General features: G+C 38.0%; 1 protein-coding gene across 4 annotated transcripts in view; it reads right to left on the bottom strand.

The window, feature by feature from the left end:
* ptch1 (patched 1) overlaps nucleotides 1-25,981 on the bottom strand; it is a 78,605-nt gene extending 52,624 nt beyond the window's left edge. For all 4 annotated transcript variants that reach the window (XR_013886674.1, XM_080188792.1, XM_080188793.1 and 1 more), the window contains exons 1-3: nucleotides 25,455-25,981; nucleotides 24,090-24,282; nucleotides 146-335 (exon numbers count right to left, since the gene is read on the bottom strand). Coding sequence is in view for 3 of the 4 variants with exons in the window: in XM_080188792.1 (XP_080044918.1) it covers nucleotides 146-335; nucleotides 24,090-24,282; nucleotides 25,455-25,622 (551 nt within the window). In the remaining variant the exon portion in view is untranslated. The remainder of the gene's footprint in view (nucleotides 1-145; nucleotides 336-24,089; nucleotides 24,283-25,454) is intronic.
* Between the last annotated feature and the right edge of the window lie 1,721 nt (nucleotides 25,982-27,702).

Genomic DNA, 27,702 nt, shown 5'->3' with positions numbered 1-27,702 from the left:
TGGTCTGAAATAGTGGCAATATGGTACATTAGCCTACATTAAAGGCTCAAATCGCCATAAAGAACAAAGATTTAATTTGATTTTGAAAACAGTTCCACACGATTTAGAAAATATGAAGAGATGTGATTGAAGCAATGTTACTTACTTGTTGTACAAATAAACTTGAACTCTGCTGGCATTAAATGCAGAGTTAAGGTGCTGCTGCAGCGCTTCAACTGTTAGAACATTAGCACCTTCCTCAGGAGATGTTTGAATCATGATCTGAGGATTGAACATGGCTTCCTCCCCTATCTTCTGTCGTGTGTATGATAATTCTTGACTCACTCTACCACCAACTGAGGGGAAAAAAAGGGGTCTTTTCAGTTATTATGACCAAGATTTGTTGTTAATGATATTCGTATTATGTAAAATCTTTCTACAAATTACTGCTTTCTTAATGAATCCCCAAATACTTAATTTAAGAACTAGAAGCAGGAGCAGGCCATCTGGCCCCTTGTGCCTGTTCCACCATTCAACAAGAACATGGCTGTTCTTTTTGTGGACTTGGCTCGTTCTTTTTGTGGACTTGGCTCTACTTACCCAACCATTCACCATAACCCTTAATTCTTTTACTGTTCAAAAATCTATCTTTGCCTTAAAAATATTCAATGAGGTAGTCTCAACTGCTTTACAGGCAGGGAATTCCACAGATTCACAACCCTTTGAGTAAAGAAGTTCCTCCTCAACTCAGTCCTAAATCCACTCCCCCTTATTTTGAGGCCATGCCCCCTAGTTCTAGTTTCACCTGCCAGTGGAAACAATCTCCCTGCTTCTATCTTATCTATTCCCTTCACAATTTTATATGTTTCTATAAGATCTCCCCTCATTCTTCTGAATTCCAATGCGTATAGTCCCAAGTCTACTCAGTCTCTCCTTATAAGCCAACCCTCTTAACTCCAGAATCAACCTAGTCAATTTCCTCTTCAGTTGCAGAATGTAAAACTTCCTACACTCTTCCATATGTCCTCCACAAGGCGTAATTTCTGATATTAACCATCATCTAGCTTCATGTGGCACTGACTTCTAATAATAAAGCCAAGCACAGAAAAAAATTTGCATATATAAAATTAAAAGGCTGGTTGATTGTAGGAGTAATTTGCAACATTGCTCAGTGATTCGGTATTGGGTTCAGGCTGGCACATTTTCATGGGTGAGCCACTTCCCATATGAATAGTGATAAAACAAACTCAGAACACAGCAAGGAGTAATTTCTTCACTAGAATCACTAAACATAAAACGTGTAGTACACTGTTGTCATTACTAATCATCACCCACTTCTGAAACGATTCATGCAGTAAAAATTAAGAGACAGGACTATGAAAGTCACACAATCATATGCAAAACACAGGCACAAACTTCTTCAACTCCAGTTTGCACATTTCACTAAACAATAAGGTTACAGTTTTGTGGCTTCCTTCTACGCACTGTTATTCTTTTGATGTATACCACAAATATTTTACCATAAAACTCTCCTAAATATTGCTAGATAGATTTTTATTCTAATTATCTGGGAATTAATCACTGCCTGGGATGGTCACAGAATGAACTCAAATGAGGAAGATTGCATGCCAATAACATGGTCTGCCTAATTTTCCTTTTGTTTAAATTGATGGGGAAAAAAACAGAATAGGTCTTTTTATTCCGCAGGTGGAGGTCCACCTCATGTCAAACGAGGGGCATGCACACGGTGGGTCGTGCGTGGGCTGCTCTTGGAAGTTCCGGGAGTGGCCTAGTACTTCGTGTCGGTGTGTGTGCTTGATCCTGGACCGGTAGATGGGCGCCGCAACAGCTCGGTGGCTAGCACTGCTAGCTGTGCAGCTTCATGGATTTGGGCCTGTGTCTGTGGGAGTTTGCGCATTCTCCCTGTGGTTGCGTGGGTTTCCTCCGGGCGCTCCGGTTTCCTCCCACACCCCAAAGATGTGCTCTTAGGCTGATTGGTTTTACCAAATTGACACTATTCTCCCCTGAATCTGGGTAAGTTAGGGGTTCCATTCGTAGACACGCAGGGTAGAATAGGTGTAGGGTGATGCGGCGGCGCGGGCTCGTTGGGCTGAAGGGCCTGTTTCCCGTGCTGGGTTGTTCTTTGTACACCAGGCATGCAATCCTTCCCAACCAATTTTCCACTCTGTGCTACATTCTGACAATGTTTAACGCTGAGGTCGCAAATACAAAAACCTATCCTTATGTTGTTTGGTACCTCACAAATTGATTACAGCATTTTCATTAACAAAGAAACAAAATAAAATAGCATTTCCTTATGTCTCTCAAGGACACAATCCTGGTTGGAGTCCTCACAGCCCATTCAGCAGCAATATGCCAGACTGTTTATTACCCTAAAAGAACAAGCTGACAAAATACACTATTGTCAATTTATTTTAAGGTTTGAAGATTAACCATTCTGCTAAGTGCATTTCTACTATGCCACAATTGCTTATGGACAGATTTCTAGATATTGCATTTTCCATTGTGTTTTAAATGACTACACTTTTGCTTTATTTGTATTATTCTGTAGAAACATGTAGTACAGATGTATACAGTATATGTATATATGCAACATATACCTTATACATGTGTTGACAAGAAATTTCCTGTCAGCAGCTTCAATACAATCCTCAATGTGGATCTGAAATGCATCAGGACTTGATGCATAGCATTTTGCATACACTCTAGAATATTAATTTATCTTATTAAAAATATTTCATAAGCATGCAATTTCTATCCAATTCTTGTCAGAATTTTAAAGTCAACATTTAAAGTTGAAACTGGATATAAATATTTATAATGTTAATTTACAATTTAGCCACTTGCCCGTCAGTTTGTTGATGAACCAATCAAGATGTTTATCAAAAATGTTATGTTTGTCATTTTTTCTTAGTAACTGAAATTTATAATTTCCAAAACAAGTTTTAAACAAAATACTTTAAGACATATCTCACAATAATAATGATTAAATTTATCATTCATTTTGTATCTTGATGTCTTCTTTGAAACTTTACTTCAAAGTCTCAGCATATCTTAAAAACTTAAACTTGGACTTGAGTCCTCTAGCTTAGAAAATGTTGCACAGAACTTCCAGCCACAACCGTGCATTCTGAGCATGTACACTTTGCAGAATTTCCCATCATGCATTTGAAGCAGAAAAGCAATTCCCTTCATCATTTGAAGATTTGTGAAATCCTTGATTTTCCAAAAGGTTTTTAAAAAATCAAACCAGAGAGTGAATGTCAATTATTTATTTTGGGTAGATTTAATTTGAGGTAAAAACAACTTTTCTATTACTAAGTACACAGTTAGTTGAGAATTGTGTTAAGCAGCAGTTGTGAAGAATGGATTTCCACTGAGAATGAATTTATTTTCCTTCCCAATAGTCATTAATCTCAGGATCCTTACTGCAATGATCCCTGATTAAGATCTGTTGCAATGATCTTAGAACCACTCCAACCATATTAGTGTCTCAAAACCATGGGATCACCTCTCTTGGTACTTGTGAGATCCTGAAATTGTACTAAGTAGTCATGGATTTTGAGACCCTACAACATTAATGTTGAAATCCCATGTTTCTCCCAATCCTATTTAATCAGTGCTCATGATAATACTACTTGAAATTACATAGCTACTCATAAAACCTCCAACTAAGTGTCAGCAACGCCATGATGGATGTTAAAGTGCTAAAGTAATTGTTACATTCCTCCACCATGTCATATTATTTGTATAGTCCACATTCAGTTTAACATAGCTTTGAGGAGTTCCTTTAGTTGCTCAGTTCCCGATTCAGAATTTAAGTTTGCACTTATTTGTGAGCACCTTACTTGCCACTGAGAACTTGAAAACGGCAGCAACAAAATATAAGATTGTACGTCCCAGGCTTAATAGAAGCCATTCCTTTGGAGATATAAAGATTTCTTAAAATTATTACATTTCGTATTGTTTTCTGAAAACAACTGCATGTTAAAATTGGAAATTAAGATCTTTATACCTTATAACAAAAACATTTATAAAATGCATTCTGTAGGACAGAAACAAACGATCTGCACTAAATAACACCTTCTGCACTAAATAAGACTTTCTCAGCATATGAGTAGAGAGAGATCTTTGAAAACAAACAAGAAAGAAAATGAAAAATAACAGAAAGCCACAAAAACAGACAAATGAGAATACTAAATGTCCACGTTTTGCAAAACAGGTGTAATGGGATTAAAAGATTAACTCTACTTCCAGAAATAATGTTAATCATAGGGTAATTCACTCCTAGATCCGGTATGAATAGATCTAATTATGTTTTGTTTTAACTTTAAATTAGTTGTGCATTGCAAAGTACCAGAACAATATGGGATATTAAACAAGCTTTATTGCTGTACAAATTATATAAAAGTGACGATGAAATAGCTGATTTTAAATTCTGGGATAATAAATTCGCAATGTATAAATGGTATGAAAGTTACTGCTACACCTTAAATGGTAGTTAATTTATGTGTAGTCCAAAGATGTGCGCGTTAGGTTGATTGGCCATGCTAAATTGACCCTAGTGTCAGGGGGATTAGCAGGGTAAATGTGTGGAGTTGCAGGAATGGGGCCTGGGTGGGATTGTTGTCGGTGCAGACCAACAACAATCCCACCCAGGCGCTATTCCCGCAACCCCACACAGTTACTCTGCTCATGGGCCGAATGGCCTCCTGCACTGTAGGGATTCAATGATTTTAGTTGAAATATTCCCACAGCCTGCACATGGTTCATATGTACCTGTAGCCTGAATAAACATTGCCAAAGAATGCAATGGGTCAAATTAACTTATTAAAAAATGTCATTTAAAATGTTCTTCTGTATCTCATCAAGTTCTCTGAGAACAATGTTACCATTATTGTCCTAGACTAAAGAACCATGATTTTGGCAGTGAAACCAGCCTTCCCTCAACCTTTCACAAGAACAAATGGGCTACTTACAATATGTGTATTGATAATTATTTTCAATTTATATTCTGCAGTACTTGTGCAATTTTGTGCAACAAAATTGATTTGTCCCTCTTTCAAGTAGAAAACAGTAATATATTATGCAATTTCTAAAGTTATTTGAATATTTTTCTACCCAAATACAGCACTTGCAACTAATATAGAATTTACTGTTTAACTAGCAAAACTTCACTATTTTTTGGTCATAAATATCTTTGTAAATTCTTTACCAAGGATACTTTTACTTACGGTCCACCTGGTAAACTACTATAGGAAATATTTCAGGTTATCCTCAAAACGAGTGAGGTTTAAGTTTATTTATTAATGTCACAAGTACACTTACATTAACACTGCAATTAAGTTATTGCAAAAATCCCCTAGTCACCACACTCCAGTGTTTATTCGGGTACACTGGAAGTAAAGATACTCAACGCTCACTATAATAAATTACTTTATTTCACTTCAAACTTAAATTACTGTAGGGGCCTAGAAAGTAATTTTTGCCCTATGTGCTATTATTTCCTATCATGACAATTATGTCCTGGTTCTCATTAATCATTACACTGTGGAACTTACACTGCATGAATTTTCTACTTCTCTCAAACATAAGGCTTTGCAATAGTAAAGCAATCAGCAGTGTACGAAATGAGCCCAAAATAGTTCACTTATACAGTTCATTAACAATCACCAGCACAGAGATTCTATTACTCCAGCAATGAGACTGTCTGCATCAGTGCTTAGTATCAGTACAGCTGTAACATTTTCCAGCACTATCACCCTAATCAAAAAGCTGAAACAGTAAAGACCCCTGACATCCATACAGATAATGTATTACTTAATAAGATTTGTTAAATCCCCACCAGGGTCAAGACAAAAAAAAGAACTTCACCAACTGCAGAGCTAGTCTTTCATTCAATAGCAAAGGGACTCTATTAGGAATTCTTGCCCGAGATGATATTTCCTTTTGGGATCAGTGGAATTTAACACTAATTTGCATCAAAGACAAATCCTGACCAGGACAAACAAGACATTCTTCATGTCTTCTCAAACTGGCCAATTGTTTACTATCAACACTAGTTATTATTTCCCAAACAAGCTCCTGTCAAATTCCATTAAAGATCTTAAGGGCATGGTTTGCTGATCTATGTTATATGACATTACTCAACACTTAAAAAGGAAAACTCTAAATCCAGTCATCAATAGTTCCATTTGAATTTACTACAAATACAAAATTAGTATTTGACTTCTAATGCGCAGGTCCATCTGATTTCCCTCTGCAGAACTTCAGTGATCACTGACAATTCATAGTCTTTTAGTGCAGGGTTTTAATAAACACTGATTTTCAGGTTATTACCTTAAATTCAGGACAGACATTCAGATCACTAGTACAGATTTTATAATATTCAATATATAAAACTTGCTTCTCTTGCTATCAAATGGCATCTGATTTTAGATAGGCCAAAACAACAAAAACACTACGGTAGCAAATATAAACTTGTGGTCATTGAAAAGCTGATAGTATCAATAAAACATAAAAAGGAGGAAACAGCAAGTATACAATATAATTTAGAGATTATATCTTCTGATCTGGAGAAGAAAATATTCTCATCTCTTGTACTCAGCATGTTATTTCCTTTTATCTCTGGGACACAGCATCAATAATTGTGGGAGCCTAGCAGAATTTACACATCCCAGAATACAGGATCATCTCAAATTCAATCTTCTTTTTCCTGAAGTAATTTAAGAAGTGTTTTCAATTGATGGAAACATCGCACTGACTAGTCTTCGATTGTTCCATCACACACATTTTGATTTACTTCTAGTTGCTTAAACCAGGTGATTTTCTGGCCCCACTGTGAAGTAATAAGCCAGCCAAAAATCCACTGTCTTCAGTGGGACCAGAAGACCCTGCCTGCAGGCAGGGCCAGAAAATTCCAGCCTAAGTCACAATTTCAACATTCTTAATGCCATTACTAAAACCATATTTGGTAATACCTCATGGGAATTTTGCAATCATCAATGGCAATTCACAGAAATTGGACAAACTTTCATGTTCCCTGATTATACACATTTTACTCAGCTACAAGAGGTTTTGAAGCTCCCCGAAGCACTGACGTTTGATTACCTCGATGGTTCAATACAGGTTTAAGTGGAACTTCAACCCATATAAAAATGAACTGCAGTTTGTGCAACAAAACATTCTGCCATGTTGTCATTCCAGTTTCCTTACAATACTGTTTTATCATCATGGATAGGTCAATTTCTCTATTCCACACTGTGTCCTGAACATTTCCATGTATTTCAGATCAACAGAAACTATTCTTTGCTGCCAATATCCATGCATATCAAACCAATAAAACTCAATTCAACAGTGTTGTATATTGATTATTACAAAATCTGTAGAAGAATCTAAGCAGGTGAATGGAGGACTTCTTGATAAAAACTAACTTTACCTTACACAATATAAAATAAACCTAACTGACTGTAACTGAACGCTGTAATGATAAAAGCAAATTATTTCCTATTCTATTGAAATAATCAAGAGTCCGAATTATCATCTGAAATCAAACACTGTACTTTTACATTGATCCAGTTGGTCAGGATGTTTCTAACACATTATGAAGGTAGTTTATCACGGCTTTGCTGCTCCACCCCCACCTCCCTTCCATTTGCCCTTCAAGTCATTCCTTTCTACTGTAGCCATAAAGTCCTATTTCCCTCTAGATCCTTCCCATCACATGCTATCCTCCCCAGATTCATCTTCTTTCTGGTTTATTGATAACATTCCCACTCCTTACCATTCAACATCCTTCCAACATCCACTGGCAGAGTAAATATGTCCCACTTCTCGGACACTGCCCCCACTGTTCTAAGAAAACTACCACCATTATTTCCTCCTTAAAAACACTCTTGACATTCTCTTCTCAAGAATTACCACTCCACCTTGTCTCCCAGCTGTACGGTCATTTCTTCCGCAGCTCTGTTTGATCAATCTGGCATTCTGCCACTACACTAGTGAATGCTAGTGTAGACACCAGCCATAAAGCAATATTCCTCCTTGGCTATGTGAAGTGACTGACCACATCATTCTCCTGTTCTTGTTGTCTAGCTCTATGGAAAGGTTGTTGCTTGATTCCATTCATCTACCCAGTTGTTACCAGACTATCCAATTGTTACCAGACTATGGCTTCCCTTCCCAGCCCCACGCTGTCACATTGGGAAACCAGCCAGGACCAATGCTTAGGTCCTTCTTCTAATTCATCTATGTTCAGCTTTTCAATGGAATCGTATGGAAGTTCAAGCTAAGCTTGCAGATGTATGATCATGGCACGCCATAGGGTAGATTTTTAGTTTGGGCCAAAATAGGAATAATTTTGGTGATGTCCACCCAAAGCTAGTCAAGAGGCCAGAAATATTTTCCTGTTAATTATTATGCTAATAGTATCATAGAGAGGAATTACAATCTAATGATGACATTTTTCTCACATTCAGGAACACTCAGGTCAACAGTTAACTTACTGCTACTGTCTTAACCCCAGTCAATATTTGTAATAAAGTATCTTGATACATTGCTGAAAATGTTGCTTGATATATTTCCAAGTATATTGCTAAGGATTAGACTGTAAACCAATTTAAGATCATCAGTCGGGCTTACAGTGTGGCTCACTTAATATGTTGTAGAAGCTACATATATTAATACACAGGACCCTGTCCTTTGCAGACAGAAAGAACACGTACATACATTGCGTCTTCTTCAACTAAACAAAGTGGATGACAGCCAGTCTCCGGTTCATTCCCCAGGGCAATGCCTTGACCAATTAAAGTCAACCTGCCTGGTTTTGGCAGTTAACTGTCAGTCATTAGTTAACTGGTTCATTCTCCATGGCAATGCTTCTACCAATCAGAGTCCAGCACTCTCTTCTCATGCAGTGTAAATTATTGTTCCCTTTACACTTGTGCCAATTGTGCTGATGAATGGAAGATGAAAGGCCTCTTTTATTTAGATAATTACCAGTGTTCAGGGAAACTATGTAAATACACAGATTATGCAAGATGTATTTTAACTTCTTGAAATTGTAAGTAAAGGATAGAATCTTGAAATCAGATGTCTGTAAATGTTATTATTAAATCAGGAAATACAGACATATATATTGCAGCAAGGCCTCAGTAGTTTAACTTACTAATTAATTGAAAAAAATTTTGGACTGGGTATGGTTTACTGAAATTATTTACCAATGCCATGAAGTCTTAGGAGTTCTGAAGTCCTGCACAATGCAAAGTTTTCACTATGTATACTCTCCGCTGAGCATGATCAGATCAGAACAATATTTCCCAGTGAGTCAAAGTCAAATCATGTCATTGCCTGCAAAGTCCCCATGCCTCATCCAAGAAGTGTGATTGTTCTGTTGGAAACAACTAGGAAAGCTCCTTTTTTTTATTATAGTTTTATTTGCCAACATTCTGTAATTTTTTTCATTTGGAACATTTCTATTCTGTCAACTATTTACATTGAATTTCTTTAGTACAAAATCAATATGGTTTCTGTTACCCACAGTTCACAGAAGCCATCTTAAAAAGAGAATGTTCACTAGAATAAATTTCCAATCTCAGCTATATTGATTGGAAGAAACTAGTTATAGACTTCATATGGAAAAGAGAAATCAGAAAATTAATCCCCACTGAGTCATTCCTGCTGTCTGGCCAACAACAGCACTGTTGGTGGTCAAACCACCCACCGTGCCAGCCTAACCACAAAAGATGAATATGTGATAAAATCTCCCATCCAAAATGGCAATGGGAAGATAAATGTTTAATAGATAGTATCTCCTGCTAACCCAGTCTACTTCAATATTAATAACAGAGGCATCATGATTAACTCTTACAGGAAACCAGATTCTTAATAGTGCTGACGCCATAACTAATCAAAATAGACCCAATAATCCTTAGACCTGCTCTGTCAAAGTAGGCGTTTGCAGAGTGGGAACTAGTGATCCTCACTTATAACCCTGTTAAAATTTCCAAGATAAAGATTAGATAATTGATTTGTATTCAATTTGTGGATGCCTTTATCATGATGCACATAGTTTACCAGAGGAGGCTTGGTGAAAATAAATGATCAGTCATTGACAGTCTTCAAAAAAACTATTTATAAAAGCTGCTGTGATCTGATGCCTATCGTGCTATGGGATTTCCAGTAGGGATTCTGGGCTGGAACCAAGCTTGGACTCCTGGTGAACCCCAAATGTACTACTGAGTGACCTGTACACATTCCATGTCCAGCTTGCCCTCAGAGCTTGGAAGTTCCTCTCCTCAGCTGCTCTGATACTTGGAATGGATAGAAAAACCAGGCCACTGTTTGCATTATCAACAGATAGGACTCTGATTGGAGTTCTAGCACCCTGGATCGTGGAAAATGTCCTACCTCCACCCTAGGAGCACAGTTTGAAACCTGCACTCTTCCATCAAGATAATATGAAAATGAACAAAATCACGTTTTACTATCTTTACAAAAAATTTGATCAGGTTCACAACCCTATCATGTATGAATCAGTACCAGTCTCATCAAAAGCAAGATTAAGATTTGTAGCTCTGTGACTTAAAAATAAATGCTGTTTCAGTGTTCTGTCCTGAAGGAGGCAAATCATGCTGGGGTACCATTCCAGTGATACTAGCAGCCTCTAATATCATGCATAAGTAAGTGTTATCAGACTATTCAGCACGAATGCATAGCTAAACTGATTCCACCTTCAGCCATTCTTTAGACATGTCTATTTTCCAGCAACATTTCTGATTATAAAGCAAGAACCTTGGGCTGATTTTTGTTCCACCCTAACGGCTGGTTTGGAGAACAACTGCAGTGCCTGACTAACTGGATCAGTTAACAGACAGTTACAGATCAGACTTGATAGTTGGTCTGCATGACTGTGCATCGCAGCAAGATTGGGCTAATAAATGGCAAATAGCATTCACACCACAAAAGCACCAGGCAATGTCAACTCCAACAAGACAGAATCCAAACATCTTTCCTCAAAATTCAATGGTATTACCATCATTGAATTCCCCCATTATCAACGTATTGGTGCTCACCATTCAAAGAAACTGAACTGGACCAGCCATTTCAACATTGTGGCTACAAGAGCAGGTCAGAGGCTGGGAATTCTGCGAGTAACACACCTCCTGATCACCCAAGGCTACCACCCTAGGAGCTGATGGAATATTCTCCACTTGCCTGGATGAACTCTAATAATTCTGAAGAAGCTTGATACCATCCAGGACAAAGCAGCCTGCTTGACTAGCACCCCTTCCAGCAACATTGAATCCCTTTTCTACTCACAGTGGCAGTACTGTGTACCATCTACACGGTGCATCATAGTAACTCACCAAGCTCCTTCGACAGCACCTTCCAAACCCATGACCTGTACCATTTAGAACAAGGGCAGCAGATGCATGGGAGCACCGCCACCATCTGCAAATAGCCCTCCAAGTCACACACCAGCCTGATGTGGAAATATGCCGCCATTCCTTCACTGTTGCTGGGGCAAAGTTCTAGAACTCCCTCCCTAACAACATTGTTGGTGTTCCTGCAGCAATTCAAGAAAGTGGCTCACCACCACCTTCCTGCAGGTAATTAGGGATCTGCGATGCCCACATTCTATGACAAATAAAAAAAGCATATAGAACTGAAAATTATAATTTTGTTGAATGTAAACTTGAACTGTAAATATTCATAACTGTAAAACCATGCAAAATTAACTTTTGGCTATCCTCTTGTAAAAATGAATTTCGTTGCAACACATAAGACTAATGATATCGAAGGAAATAAATTTGAGTTCCAAAGTATAAAAAAATCCTAACATCTACTTGACTAGTCTTACTACAAAAAACTTGTGTCTTACACTCTGGTAAAAACTGAAATCTCATGTCACTACGTTCACTTTTGTTGCGTCACACTGACCCCAAAACTCCTCTTATCCACATTCTGTAAAGCTGACATCACTGATCAGTACTGAGCAGGTCTCACCTCTAGGCAACAAAGTCTCTTTTCATTGGTTTTCCACTGTAGGCCACATGGGGCAAACACAATGGCCGCCCCCAGCTTCACACAAGCTCCCCAGTCTGTATGGAACATCATTTCAGAGTGATTTATAGCCAACACTTTTCCTTCTGCATCTGTGCAGGGAAACACACATCACTGGGGGCCACTTTCATGATTTTGTTGCGACTAGGATTAGCTGGATTAGGGGCCGACTCATAAGGACCCCCTGCAGACACAAGGAAGTTTCATCACAGGGTCAGTGTGATGTTAACTATACTCCACTACTGACACCACAAGTCTATCACAAATTAGATACACAACCAAAAACTGAATGAACAATTTATAGAAAATGAAATTTATGCGCTCAAATATATCCCCCTAGTGCTTTTTTTCCCTGTCAGGAAATAAGAAGGAACTTTAGAAATCTGAAAAAAAGAAATCTAAACTTTTTATCTTCCTAAAGATCACATACCATGATATGGTAGGCTCTCATTCAGTTTTGTTACCAAATTGATATTTGTGCACAAGGAAGAAACATTTTACACAAAAATACACTTACATATGTGTCAGTGGTTGTTATATTTCACTGCAAACCAAAACAGATGCTTCCTTTCAAAAGTATTTCACAAATTTCAGAAACTAAAATGGGTGCAACATTGTATGGAAATTATGACGAGAAATGGTTAAAGTCAACAAATACACAGATGCACTGAAGGTGGGAAAAAGAATAAAAACAAACTCACTAAAGAAAATAGAAACTTTTAGAGCAATCATGATGTTTTATCAAAGCCTTATCTGTTATATTCCTTCTTCTCTTCTCTTTCCCGTTCTTTCTCTCCTCTCTTCTGTTTAGCGCATTCACTATCAAAAGAAAGGGGGTAAGGAATGGAGGCTTTGACCTGCAGCTGTAACACAATACTTTCACACAGCCCTGTCGACCCCCTGACATAAATTTTACACCGCAGCTGGCATTTACACACTTAGCATTTCCATATGTATAGCTTGGTCTGTGCTAATTATGCTAATCACCTGTCTAACTCTCCGCTGCGAAAAATGGTTGTATTTAGCAGTCCACTGCCTACAAATACAGCTTACTGTGTGGCTGAAATGTACATTCAGACAACCCTGAATGGCAAGATTTTTCCACGTTGCTGGCTTCATTCAGACTGCAGAAAAATTTATTCAAGTCAACTGGTTTCGGCCTGCAACAAAAAAGTTACGAGAAAAAAGTGAGTGTGTTCCTGCCCTAACATTCTAAGTCTGCTTGCAAGCAAAATGATAAATCAATTGGTGTGGGAAACAAAAAAAAGAGATATATTTTGCAAGCCATGTGAAACAGTAGCTTTAAAAAAAAAGAAAAACTACTAGATCCACCCATTTCTTCCCAAGATCTCCAGAATGAAGCGCATGGGTTCTCTTTACAGCAGGTATTAAAACAATAAAACTAGTTAGATAAAAGTGACAGAAAAAAAAATCTCCTCCTCCAGTATTTCACAGAGAATAAATGAATTACTAATTAACAATAAAATCATCTTGGACTGTTGAAAGATACCTGTGCTACAACCACCTTCAGAATGCTGAGGGAAAAGACTGCCTTCTAATTTGAAAGAGAAAATTTTGCACAATATTTTGAGCCACTTAATTATCAAACACCTTCAGAGTTTGTCAAAGAATAAATCATATAAATATTGTATATTTAGATGCAACGTAAAGATACTTACATTTCAAATTGACTTCACTTTTAATGGACACTATATCAAAGGCAATGATGGTAAAATTGGACTGTACCATTGGCAGAAATTACACAACATATATAATATATATATATAGAGACAAAAAGAGAAATACATTATGTTACTAAAGTTGGCAAATATAAACACGGATATATATTTTATATGTATATTAAGCTGTTGAAAAACAATGAGACAATTGGATCTGACCCAGATTCTACCGGATTTTGAATTCAGTTGCAGTTCTTTGGCAGTGCAGAGTCTATAATAATTCAAATGTTCACTGTCAGTTTTGTTCCAAAACCTGGCTCAGCAGCCAAAACAGAAATAACACTACAACTACTGTGGTCATTTCACAGCACAGAAGATTTTTTAACTGGGGGAGGGGGAGGAAAAAGGGATGGAGGTTTAGACCACCCTGCTTCCATGGCACAGTATTCTGTTTACATTGCAATGCATGATTGTGTAATACATATGGCATTTTTGGGCAGGATCCCTTAGCCTTGGGCCAAAAGCCTTTTAGCTATACTATTTTAAAAGCTCTACACTAGCCATTTATTTCCTTTCCCTTTTGTTATAGTTTTATTTGGAAATTTATCACTAAATATACTGATAACATCAACCATTTTGCCCTCATTTCCATCAACAATGGCACTAAACTACTTTTTAAGCTAATTAAATAATAAATGCAAGAGAACTGCACATCTTGATCTACATATATAGTAATACAGTCTTGATATAATACATTTCCAAAGTTCAACAAGATGTAATTAACCAGTTACCTCCAACTTCCACCAGCAGCATCTCAGTATTAAGGTCACAATTATTTGGACAAAATTAATCTCAAAGCAGGACAATAAAAACAGAATAGAATAAAACTCTGAATCTGAATTTTTCAATTGAGATCAGTTGTAGCCCAGATGAAGCCAGTATCCTAGTGGACATAGCCTATCAGCAGGTCACAGGGAGGTCAGCTTTGAAGGAGGAATCCAAATGAAATATAAACATGGCATCGTGGAAACCAGACAAATCTCCCATAGCTTCGTCCAGCCAGCACTAATCTAGGCATCAGCTGTGCAGCATAATCTAAACAAATGGATCACTCAGTTCATACATCTGGAAGCTGTCTTATTTTAGTCTTCAAGCACAGATATATACAGTTTAAATACCGATCCAACATACAAGCTTTTTGTTTTACATTTGAGAGTCAGAGCCTTGTAAAAATAAATCTTACAATCTACAAGTGCTTTACCCACATGTTGTCCTGTATTGTCCAATGCAGTAAGGAGAGCTTTGTATGTGTCAAGAGAAGATGCTTTTTTAAAAAATGCATATTAGGCAATGTGTGATACTTGATTACAGCACAATACTAAGGAAAAAAATTTTAAAATACATATTGGCATTTCTGCCAGACTCAAATGGTGCTTCATTGACCTGAATGTTGGAAAAATTTATTAAAACCAATGTAACACAAGTTAATCGACATTTTTGAGGTGTCCTGTTTACAGATTTAGAGTGGCGGAAGAGATCTTCAATGAGTGAATAGTTTGATGTGATAATGTCCTTTGAAGCACAAGAGATTAGGTGTTACACTATAATTTAAGGGAGTCTGGTTATCTCAGTTGGCTAGGTGGCCAATGTGTGATTCGTAATAGCACTTCTGGATTTGATTCCTGTCCTGACTGGGGTATTCTTTGGACCTGCTCCTCATCCGGCTCCTGGGACTGGAAGGCAATGTCAAACAGAAAGGAAAACAACTCAGGATGAAGCATCAGCAGACAATGAGCCAAGGTCCTGCCTTTGGGCAGAACACTCATGACATGACTGTAATTTAGTGGAAGACACATCCACATTTACCAACATCAAAAAGATAATAAAAGAGCTATTTTAATATTGAATTCAAGACTATAAATTATTAATACATTTTGGGACATCTTGGCAACGAATGACCAGGTAAGTACAACTGTAGAATTGTTACCAGTGTGTTGAAAACAAACAAAAATGAATCTCATCTAAACTTTCAAGAGAAAAGTACTGGTTATGTAAATGGAAGTGACTAAATCAGGAACAAATAGGGAATTCAGATGCAACTTATTTACCCAAGAACGATGAGAATTTGCAACTGATTCCTGCAGACAAGTTGAAGCAAACATTATATATGTATTTATTGAGAAGTCTGACAAGTATAAGAGAGAGAAAGGAATAGGGGGTTATGATACATTTATATGGAGGAAAAATGGGACAAGGCACCAGTAGGGCATAAACTCTGGCATGAGTCGGTTGGGCTGGATGATCTTTCCTGCACCATGTATTGTATATAATCCAAATTTAAAACATTGCTTAAACCAGAATGAATATATAAAATAACAAAATGGACTACTTGATTAGCCAGGCCCAAAGAGGGTGAAGCAGTAACCCAATCTCTAATAAAATAAGTCAATAAGAACATAAGAAATAGGAGCAGGAGTAGGCCATCCAGCCCTTTGAGCCTGCCCCGCCATTCAATAAGATCATGGCTGATCTGAAGTGGATCAGTTCCACTTTCCTGCTTTCTCCCCGTAACCCTTAAGTTCCCTGTCTATCAGAAACCTATCTACCCGTGACTTAAATATATTTAGCGAGGTAGCCTCCACCACTTCAACGGGCAGAGAATTCCAGAGATTCACCACCCTTTGAGTGAAGAAGTTCCTCCTCAACTCCGATTTAAACTGTCCCCCCACCTTATCTTGAGGCTGGTCCTCTAGTCCTGCTATCCTTTCTAAGCGGGAAGAATCTCTCTACCTCTACCCTATCCCTCCCGTTCATTATCTTAAACGTCTCTACAAGATCCCCCCTCATCCTTCTAAACTCCAACAAGTACAGACCCAGTCTATTTAGTCTCTCTTCATAGGCCAATAAAATAGACAAAACCTTCAGAGTTCTAATGGTATGGATTATGAGTCACATTTTAAAAATTATATTGTTGTTTCAGTAGCGATCAAAGTGGTTAACAAGTTTTTAAGAACATTATTTATTCTCATTTTTAAAAAAACGAATATTTCATGTGGCTAGGATTCCATTTTTAGAATGTCTATCATTGAAGCTTCACTGAAGCATTGGCCATTACCTCAATTGAAGATTATCTGGGCCAAGGGAGCTTTGGCTTGAGGTCACCCTTGTATAACCGGAAGAACAGATAATGTACGTTTGAGATTGCAACAGCAGTCAATAATGCAATACTCATCCTTGTGCGAGCTGTGCATTCTTGTGGAACAACATGGAGAAAATATTTTTCAAGCAGCAACTGTATAACAGTGGATCATTCGATAGAATACTGCAATAACAATGTCTGTAGTATCTTTTACACAAATCAAACTTTCCATTGTAGTTTATTGGGAGTCAGAAATCTCAATCAAAAGGAATAAGCATTTGAGAATGTAGCTGAAGCCTATAATACATGTATACAATTATACTATTGATGTCAAATGATTATATTATTTAGGTTAAATATGGAATCATTTCGACTGTTTCAGCTGAGTATTAAAATTTGTTGGTGGAATTTGAGTAATATTCCAAATAAATTAATAAACCTTGTACAGATCATATGGAACTCTGGAACTCTCATCCTCAAAAGGCAGTGGAAACAGTGTCTTTGAATATTTTTAAGACAGAGGTAGATTGGTTCTTAATAAACAAAGGGGTAAAAGGCTCAGCATAGGCAAGAACATGGAATTGAGGTTACAATCAGATCAGCCATGATCTTATTTGAATGGAGAAGCAGACTCAAGGGACCAAGTTGCCTACTCCTGCTCCTAATTCATATGTTCATATGAACATTCGAAGTGGGGAGCACAACAATTGAAGGATGCAAGAGTAGAGTATGTAGACACAGAGGTGATCAAAAGATTCAGTTACACTACACAATGTGAACCCTTAAGTTCACTGTGGCCTGGACTGCTTATTTATACTGACTGGGAGAACGCAATTCAAGTCCAAACCAAACTAGTGAATAAGAACCTATCTCAGTATTTTGACAGTAAGTGCATAAACTGGCATAAAATATTTTGGTGAAGAAAGGAATTTTCAAACAATTGTGTTGTCTTAAATTTATATGCTACTGTAACAGTACTTCTTGAGGTATGTTATAGGAAGCATTGATGTTCTTTGCATGTTGGTAAATGGTCACGTGGAACTGAATTCCAACTTTGTTAATACTGACCGTACCGTCACAATTGTAATCCAGATCAAAGTTTATTTTGCACAATAAATGGTAGTAGCATAATCTGAGAGTAAATTACTAATGTTACTCTGCTTTTAATTTTGAATTGCCATACTTCGATCTTTAGTAGTGGTGGATTGATTTATTTTTGTTCTGTTGATGTATTTTGGACTTAGTAATGAGCAATAAGTCAGGATTAATCAATAACCTCACTGTAAAGGAGTCTCTAGCAATAGTGATCATAACATGATAGAATTTCATGTTCAATTTAGTATGAGTCTCAGACTAGTGTTATAAACCTAAATAAAGATAATTATAAGTATATGAATGCAGATCTAGCAAAAGTGAATTGGGAAACTAGGTTAGAATGTAGGACAGTAGAAATGCAGTGGCAGATTTTTAAGGAGCTATTTCATAACTGTCAGCAAAGATATATCCTAATGAGAAAGAAAGACTCTTTGAGAATGACGCATCAGTCATGACTGAATAAGGAAGTTAAAGGATAGTATCAAATTGAAAAAAAAACATGATACAAATCTGCAAAGATTAGTGGTCAGATGTTAGGTCTATTTTTAAGAACCAACAAAGAACAACTAAAAAGAGAAAGCAGAGAATGACGGAAAGCAAGCTACTTATTTAAAATCATATAAGAGTTTCTACAAATTTTTAAATAGGAAAATAGCAATTAAAGCTGGTGTTGGTCCCTAGAGAATGCATTTATGGAACTGATAATGAAATAAGGAAATTGGAGAGGCATGCAATAGATATTTTGTGTCTGTTTTTACTATAGAAGACTTAGAAAACTTCTCAAAGATACTTGAAAATCAAGTATCAACTCAAAACAATCATCGTCACTAAGGAAAAGGTGCCAAGAAAACTTTTAGACCTAAGGCTGACAAGTTCCCAGGACCAGATGGCCTGCATCTAGGGTCTTAAAAGAAGTGGCTGCAGGGTTAGTAGATGCATTGGTTATAACCTTCCAAAATTCCTTAGATTCCGGAAGGGTCCCAGTGGATTGTAAAATACCTAATGTAATACTTTATTCAAAAAAGGGAGGAAGACAGCAAGAAATTATAGCTAGTTAGCCTAACATCTGCCTTAGGAAATTGCTAGCATTCATTAATAAAGAGGTCATAGCTGGATATTTAGGAAATTATAATTTGATTGTGCAGAGTCATCATGAGTTTATGAAAGGGAAACCATGTTTAATTAAGTTATTAAAGTTTTTTTGAAAATAAGTACAAGCAAGATAATCAAGGTGAACCTGTACATGCGATGTACTTGGACTTCCAGAAGCATCTGATAAAGCGCCACATCAAAGGTTAGTACACACATTAAAAGTACAGGGTGTAAGGAGTAACATATTAGCATGGATAAAGATTCAGTTAATTAACAAGAAACAGCAGGGATAATGGGTTTTTTCAGGTTGGCAAATTGTGACAAGTGGAAATGATAGGATCAGTGCTGGGACCTCAACTATTTACGATCTCCGTCAATGATTTGGATGAAGGGGCCAAATGTATGGTATCAAGTGTTGTCAATGACACCAGGATAGATAGGAAACTAAGTTGTCAAGAGAAGAATGAGAGTCTGCAAAGCAACATATATGCAAGTTAAATGGGTGGGCAAAATTTTGTCAGATGGAGTAGAATGTGGGAAAATGTGAACTTGCCACTTCGGCAGAATAAAAAAGCAGTATAATATCTAAATAGAGAGAGATTGCAGAACTCAGTGGTACAGAGAGATCTGTGTGGCCTGATACATGAATCACAAAATGTTAGTATGCAGGTACAGCAAGTGATTAGGAAGGCAAATGGAACATTTGCACTTATTGCAAGGGGAACTGATTATAAAAGTGGATACGTTTTACTGCAGCTGTACAGGGCTTACCTTGAATACCGTGTATTTTGATTTCAAAGAACAGGGGTTTGTCTTATAAAGAAAAATTGGGCAGCTTAGATCTATACTCCCTGGAGTTTAGAAGAATGAGAACAGATCTAATTGAAGTGTGCAAGATGATAAAGGGGATTGACAAAGTCGACTCAGACAATATGTTTCCTCTTGTAGGGCAATTTAGAACAAGAGGTCATAGTTTTAGGATAAGGGGTGGCAAATTTAAAACAATGATGTGGAGAAATTATTTTTCTCAAAGGGTTGTGAGTCTGTAGAATTCTATACCACACAGCATGGGGAATGCTGGCACATTGAGTAAATTTAAGGATGAAGTGGACAGATTTTTAATTAATAAGGGTTTGAAGGACTATGGGGAAGGTGCAGGAAAATGGAGTTGAGGCCAAAATAAGATCAGCTGTGATTGTATTAAATGGCAGAGCAGGCTTGAGGGGCTAAATTACCTACTTTTCCTCTTAGTTCTTACGTGTATGGTTTGGTTAGAAGCAGTTCAGAGAAGGTTCATTCAACTCATTCCTGGAATGAAGGTCTTAATGTATAAAGAAGGATTGGATTGATTGGACCTACATCCATAAGAGTTTAGAAGAACGAGAGGTGATCTTATTGAAACATACAGATCCTGATGGTAGATTTGATAGGGTAGCTTTGGGAGGATGTTTCTGTTTGTGGGATTAGAACCAAGGGGCACAGTTCAAACACAAGACCATCATAAGATGGAGGTGTGGAGGAATTATTTCTCTCAAAGTGTAGTTAGTATGGTGGAACTCTCTTCTCCAGAAAGAAGAAGTGAAGGCTGAGTCATTGAATTTATTCAAGGTGGTATTAGAGAGATTTTTGATAGACCAGGGAGTCAAGGATTATGAGGGTCAGATGTCAAAGGGGAGTTGAGAAACACCAAGATCATGGCCATGATCTTATTAAATGGTGCAGCAAGATCAAAGGGCTGAATGGTCTACTCCTGCTCCAAACTGCAGGAGTATTTTACCATATGAACTGGGAAGCTCTGTAAAGAACATCTTTAAAATTAAAAAAAATGTTTCCAGAGAAAGCCAAATGTTAGTTTATATCATGGTGCACAATTTTGTGCACAGGAGGAATTTAGAAGTCTAATAGCCAAAGATGTTGTTTGTACTGGGTATGCATGCTTAAAAGCCTTTGGACGTCAAGGATTATGTAGGCAGAAAACAAAATAGCTGGAAAGGAAAACACAATAGGTCTGTGGAAGAAATGGCCTCAATGGGTGAAGCCCCCTACCCTCCCCACCTGATTTCACTCTTTCTTTTGTTCTTAAAGTGCAAAACACCTGGAAGCAGGTTATTATTTAAATCGTTTATGGTAAATGTTAAGCTTTTCATAAATAGTGAGTATTCAACTAATTAGATCATTTATTTAACTGAAAATAGTTATCATCAAAAAATGCCTTAATTGCTGAAATACTTGGGAAATATACAATAACAGAAATAAATAGTATTTGTCAATAAGGTGAGAAAGACTCCAATTTGAGATCTTCTTTTAGGATGTTATATTTGTAATCAACTGGATTTTCTTTCCAGAAGAAAATATATTAATTTCCACTGAATGCATCCAGTTCAATGCCAACAGGTATATTTTGGCTTAGTATCCAATGGCACAGTACAGAAAATACATCTGATCTGAACAGTGAGGTCCTTTTCCTAGATGACTTTGAACGCTGTTGTTTTAACCAAACACTGAACAATATTTTAGGTCCTTTTGTTTATTAACAAGGCGGTTGGCATCAACTACTTCAATTGGATACATGATCTGAATAAGTGGTAGTTTGTTCTGAAAGATACCAACAGTGCCAGGCACTGTATATAAATTTCGTGATGATACAGTAGTGCTCAATTATTCTTATCAATTGACTGATACGAAAGCCAGTTTCAAGAGAAAATTGTGTCTGAAAACTCTCAAGAAGCTTATAACCATATCAATTTTAGTAACAAATTACATCTACATTCAAGTTTCCCCTAAGGAGCACCTGCCAATCATGGCTAGAAGAGAATAGTTGGCTGGTAACCATTTCATACTGCTCAAATTTACCTGCTGGTGAATAAACTGTGGAGCAAAAAATGGAGAATTCACATGTTGAAGTGGTAAATAATAAAGGAGGTACAAAAAGTGACTACATTAAGATTATGCATCTTGTAACACTGTTCCAAAAGTACATTATTATAAACAATTTAAATATTTTGGCTATAAATTTGTACAATATTTAAATCCATGTTCTTGTAGAAAGACACAGTGGTACGTTATGAAGTATGATTTATTAACTTCTGGGAAAACCAAACTATAAGAGTCATTGGAAGAAAACTGCAAATCCTTTTGTATTTAGTGAGCATAGTCTTTTAGATATGAACCTTCTGAAGACTAGATTTGGAAACATCATCTTCATTTGCATGGGGTAGATACTGTACACATTTTTCAATATGCAAAAATGCACACATACCCAACTGCAATGAATTATGAAAATCCAATAACTTTAGAAATATCTATATGTTCTTTCTATAAATTATCAAAACAACAAGTTAACTAAAATGATTCTGTATCCTCATCAATTTTAGATACAATTTTAATGTGAATCTCAGCACATTATCATCAGCAAGGTATATTTACTGGATTCCATCAGTAGCTAGTGATGGGTGGAGTATGAAAGCAATACTTTTCTGCAATGGGTCAAATTAAATTTGCACTAAAATGTTACAAAATTTTTTGATTGAAAATTGATGGACTGAAAATAAAGGTTGTGAAACTGTTGTTCACAATGATCCCCCCACCCATTATTTATGATGGTCCCCCCTTCAACCCCATCATTTATGATGTCAGTTTTCGCCAACCAAGAAAACTGGTCCCCCCCATACAGAACCCCATGCCCCCCACAACTTCTGTCTCAGTTCCTCACTCTGCACTCCCTTCTGTTTATACATTTAACCACAGAAATATGCAACTGCTGCTCATTTGGTTTATTTGTGCAGAGCCCATGTTCGTGACCAAAGCGTTACACACACTACTGAGAACACACACAGCTACATAAGATTCCTGCTGCTGTCAGCCATTTGGGGAGGAGGAAGAAAGACAGAGGGACAAAGGCAGTATGTGAAGCAAATGAGAAGACAAAAATCATTTGGAAGAAAAAAAATCACAACTACAGGTAGCAATAAAAACTTTGAATAAATGAAAATAAAACCACAAGAGGATTACTCATAAAAATAACACGTTGAAACTTTATTTTATAAAGTGGCATTTACTGAATTTCATGAGACTTTATCAATATAAAGAAATAAAAACTTTCACAAATGAAAGTTTCATTTGATATATATATTAGAATAACAGTTTAAAGAAAAGTATCTTCCGCTGCAGAAGTTTCACAATCCATTTTTAATTAGTGTAAAAGTACTGTGAGAAACTTTTGAGACAACAATGTTTTCACTTCTCCCTCCCAAACAATAAAAACTGTTCATTTGCAGTGCTAAAAGCTCACTAAATGCATTTCAGATCGTGAACTACTCATGCATCAATTAACAATTCACCATTTTTGTCCCATTGTTTTTGACCACTAGAATGTAGATCAAAGCTCACAAAATCTTTCTTAATTGAACTTAAGTTTCCTCCCACAGAAGAAAAAAAACACGACTTATGGAAAACTTGTTTTTTAATGCAATACTAACTGCAATTATATTAAACATACGTCACCACCCGCTAGGTTACATTAATCTACTTTGCAAACATGCGTTCCAGTCTGTACGACTTCACTTTTTTCCTGAGACAAATGTTTTTTTTGAAAGTTGAAAGCTGTCCAAAACAGGACCACACACACACACTCTCTCTCTCTCACAGAGAGCTGCACTGATCACATTCTGCTGCTGGGGGCACTCACAAAATGGCGGCTTTGACAAGCTCCACTCTTTTAAACTACAAAAAAAACTTTTTAAGACCTCACCCGCCTCTCCTAAACAATATGCCACAAATCACTATCATCACCCCTAACACCAGGTTCCAGCAAGTTTTGCACAAACGTAGAAATTCATCATTATGGATTACAGCAACTTCTTTGTAACTTTCCCTTGGCTCTTGGCCAAAACAGCCATACAATAAACAATCCCACTCTGGGACGATGTTTCTTCATTCCACCCCCCACCCCTCCACGTTTAATAGCACATATATTATTTGTTTCAAAGCTGAAAGAAAATGGCCAGAAAGTCTCCTCTTACCTTCCACCCACAGCTCCTCGACATCGGTTTCTAGATTAGCAGCCCTTAATCCCACTGCGAAAGCCCCAAATATCAGCAGGCCCACAACGAAGAACTTTCCACAGTTCTTTTGAATGTAACAGCCCAGTTTAAACAACAGTTTCTGAAACTTAGCTCGAAGCCACAGCGGCGCTTTCCTTCCAGTAGCCTTTCCCTAGAAAATAAAAGACCAGAATGAGAGACTTTAAGGAACTGAGGGGAACTCAGCGGACAATCGCGCGTCCTTAAAGAGACAGCACTCCTTCTGATAGCCCACCGCCAGTCACAGTAAGAAGTATTTCAATCAGAAAATAAACCTTTCATATCGCAAGGTGTTTACCCAAACTTGCAACATTCGGCGACTCTTTTGTGTTCAAAACACATTGAGGGTAGAGGTATTACGTTACTAAAGATGACGGCTGGTCCCTACAGCGACTGTCACATCATCTGTCTGAGTGGAGTATCATTGCAAATCTAGCGACAGTGGTGACAGGATACTGCGGGGTGTGAAATACAGATGTTGCAAACAGATTCGTGGTCTCAAATCTACATTTCTCAGCAAATGAATTAAGATGACAGCAAATGCATTTACGATTTTGTTTTTTTTTTGGGGAGGGGTGTTAAACATCAAAAGAGGATCAACATGTTAAGTTTTCCCAAGTAGCACATTCAATGCAACAACCACATTTATTGGGTCAACATCTAATGGAATACATAGTAGCAAATAGTACATCCACGTGGTTGCTCTGCTGAAACATCATAAGCTGGAGTAATTCATTTCCATAGCAGTATCAGGACGCTGTGATCTGAATTAGGAAGTGCAGCAGCCATCTGAGACTTACGACAATATTTGCGAACGGAAGAGGGCAGCCACATGGATTTCAGCTTAGAACCCTACTCTCAACAGATACCATCGCTCAAAGAATGCTTCGCTTTTTGTTTACTTTAAACCTTAAACACGCAGCCAGGATCTTTACTGCTTCCCGTGCTTTCTTAAAACAATAGATAATCCGGGATCCTCTTCGGTTTAATATATTTATCTGGAAAAATGGCGTGTTAGGAGACATGAAATCCCACACACACACACACACATCTGCAAGTGTGCCCGATGTTCCCCTGCTACTAATATTGCAGCAGTTCTGGAAGCACCGTTCCGAGAGCTAAGCTTTGTTTACCCTTGCTTCAAACTTTCACTGATTTTAAGAGATTGCTTGATAACACGAGTAAAAAGCAATGGTCCGGCGGCGTACAGCTCTCACTATCTCGCTTTCGGATAATAATAGGGAACACAAAAGGGTGTGCAGAAAGGAAGAAAAAAGAAAGGATTTTTACAAACTGGGAATGCACCTTTGAGATCTGATCCAGCGCAAAGGCAGCATCGCAATAGCTCGGCCGTTCCAGATAATCTAAAACCGCTGTCGGATGCCGCAGGTTTCTCCTTCTCCTCCTCCTGTTTTGCTGAACATGGTCCTCCTCTGTCCTTCGGCGCTCCGCAGTGTTAACAGCCGAGGCCATGTTGTGGATGCGACTGGGCTAGGATAATCACACACCGTCTTAGCTCCCACCAAACGGCCACTTTAATCCTCAGCAAAGTAGACGCTGTCTGGCAAACTTCATACTCCTCGGAGCGATGGCGAGTCAAAGTTTGCGCCTTCCATTCCCACATTTCGCGATCTGGGGGATCCCGGCGATCTTCTACATTCACGGGAACTGTGCGCTTTTAAGAGAGACCCGGAGAGCGAAGCTTGAAAACGTTCACCTTCTTCCAGAGACTGGGGAGTTTACCCGCACCGATCACTCGCTTGAACCATTCTATGCACCAGGCCCTGGAACTCTGTGAGCCTTGATTCAATAGAAAAAAAGCCTCTCTCTCCATTTAGGGGGGAAGGAAAGCAAAAACCCGCCTCCAGGGCCGTCAGATGGCTGGGAGAAGGCTTGTATTGCTTGGCTCTGATTGGCCGAGGAAGGCAGAAATTACTCAGCAAACACGACTATTATTAGCTGCTTAGCAACAGCTCACCAAAGTAGAGAGACCACCCAGGCTGTGAATGCATCCATGCCCACTTCAGGGGAGCCGCGGTTCGCCTGAAAGAAATCATAGCTCTCCACTCCCGTCTCCCTCTCCCTTCTTTTGCACGCACTCGGTTTAAAACAAGAGTTAATGTACAAAGATATGATCCTGGGATTATATTTCTTCAGCGGGCACCTCGGGGGTTTCTGCAGATTACACAGCGGGCCGATTCTCGCGAGGAGATTGAACTTTTGGAGGCACTTTGCTCTGATTTAGAGAAAACCCTTTAGCGGCATCTTGGCCCCAAGTTGTAACAAATGCTGGGAGGTCTCCCCGTTGAATCGCCAGCTTGCACAAATAATGACAGTGCCTGCATCGTGCAGTGGGGAAGTGTCAGCTTTTTGCATTCACTCGAAATCTCAATAGCTGCTCTTTCTCGACCCACACGTTAAATGGAAAACAAAATAAACTTTTTTTGTGGGGGGGGGGGGGGGGCGAATCGCCCTGAGTAAATGGGAATATTATCAGACTGGAGAAAAACAAACTTATTTATTTGTTAAATCATGGGATGGAGTGGATTTTGGATATAAATAAGGTTATCGACAATTTTTAATCATAGAAATCTCCCACATGCCTCCCGGCCGCCCCCACACAAACCACACACACACACACACACACACATTTTCATTTTATTCATTGAGATAGGGGAGTTTCACTGGAGGTCATGTGACCGGCGTACCCAGGGCGACGCGCTGCAACAATGTGGGAATGACTGAATGACAGGAGTAACACAGGAAGAAAACAAAAAGCTCAGTAGTCCTGTCAAACTCCATCAGGATCAATGTGATTTGCATGGCTAATTAACAGACTTCTGTTAATTTCTGGAAGGGGAAGAAGGTGGCTGGCTGGGGAAGGAAACCTGATAAATCAAATTTCACCTTCACCTGCTGAGATTTTCCAGCACTTTCTGTTATTTGTTTCAGATTCCAGCATCCGCAGTATTTTGCTTTCACCTTCATATTGTTAAGGTGCTTTAGAGACAAGCCCAATGAGGACTACCCATTCGCCGTTAGCCAATACGGTCCCGTTTACCAGTGCTCCTGGTGGAAGTTTGAACCTTAGCAGTAACTTTATTTCCTTTGCAGCCCTCCTTTCATCCAATGCCACAATTAGATAGCGTTTCAAGGCCTTGAGCTGGACTCGTTGAGATGTGTTATTTTATTGAGCGCAATACGGTAACGTGACGCTGCAATATGTTATAGCAAATTCAAGTTTCAATTGGAATAACAGTTCAGAGTCACAGGGGCTAGCAATCACATGGAACGTAAGAGCTGAAACATGAGCATTTGGGCAAGGCAGAGGATGGACCGGGTGGACATACGGAATTGTTTATTCAGCCTTTTCAACCTTTTCATATGAGATCAAACGGAAATAGGGTCATATTACTTAAATACCAAAGGAGAAATTTAACATATTTAACACAGAAATCGCGATTTATCATATCAAGAAAGAAGTATTGATTCTCAGTAATTGACCATACTTTGCATAATAAAACATCATTTATTCCAATATTGAGGATAAATC

The sequence above is a fragment of the Carcharhinus amblyrhynchos genome, chromosome 5 (assembly GCF_965287045.1).
Source record: "Carcharhinus amblyrhynchos chromosome 5, sCarAmb.v2.hapA, whole genome shotgun sequence".
In the NCBI taxonomy this organism is placed as follows: Eukaryota; Metazoa; Chordata; class Chondrichthyes; order Carcharhiniformes; family Carcharhinidae; genus Carcharhinus; species Carcharhinus amblyrhynchos.
The sequence above is the reverse complement of the archived record's forward strand: the minus strand, read 5'-3'. Positions and strand labels throughout refer to the sequence as shown.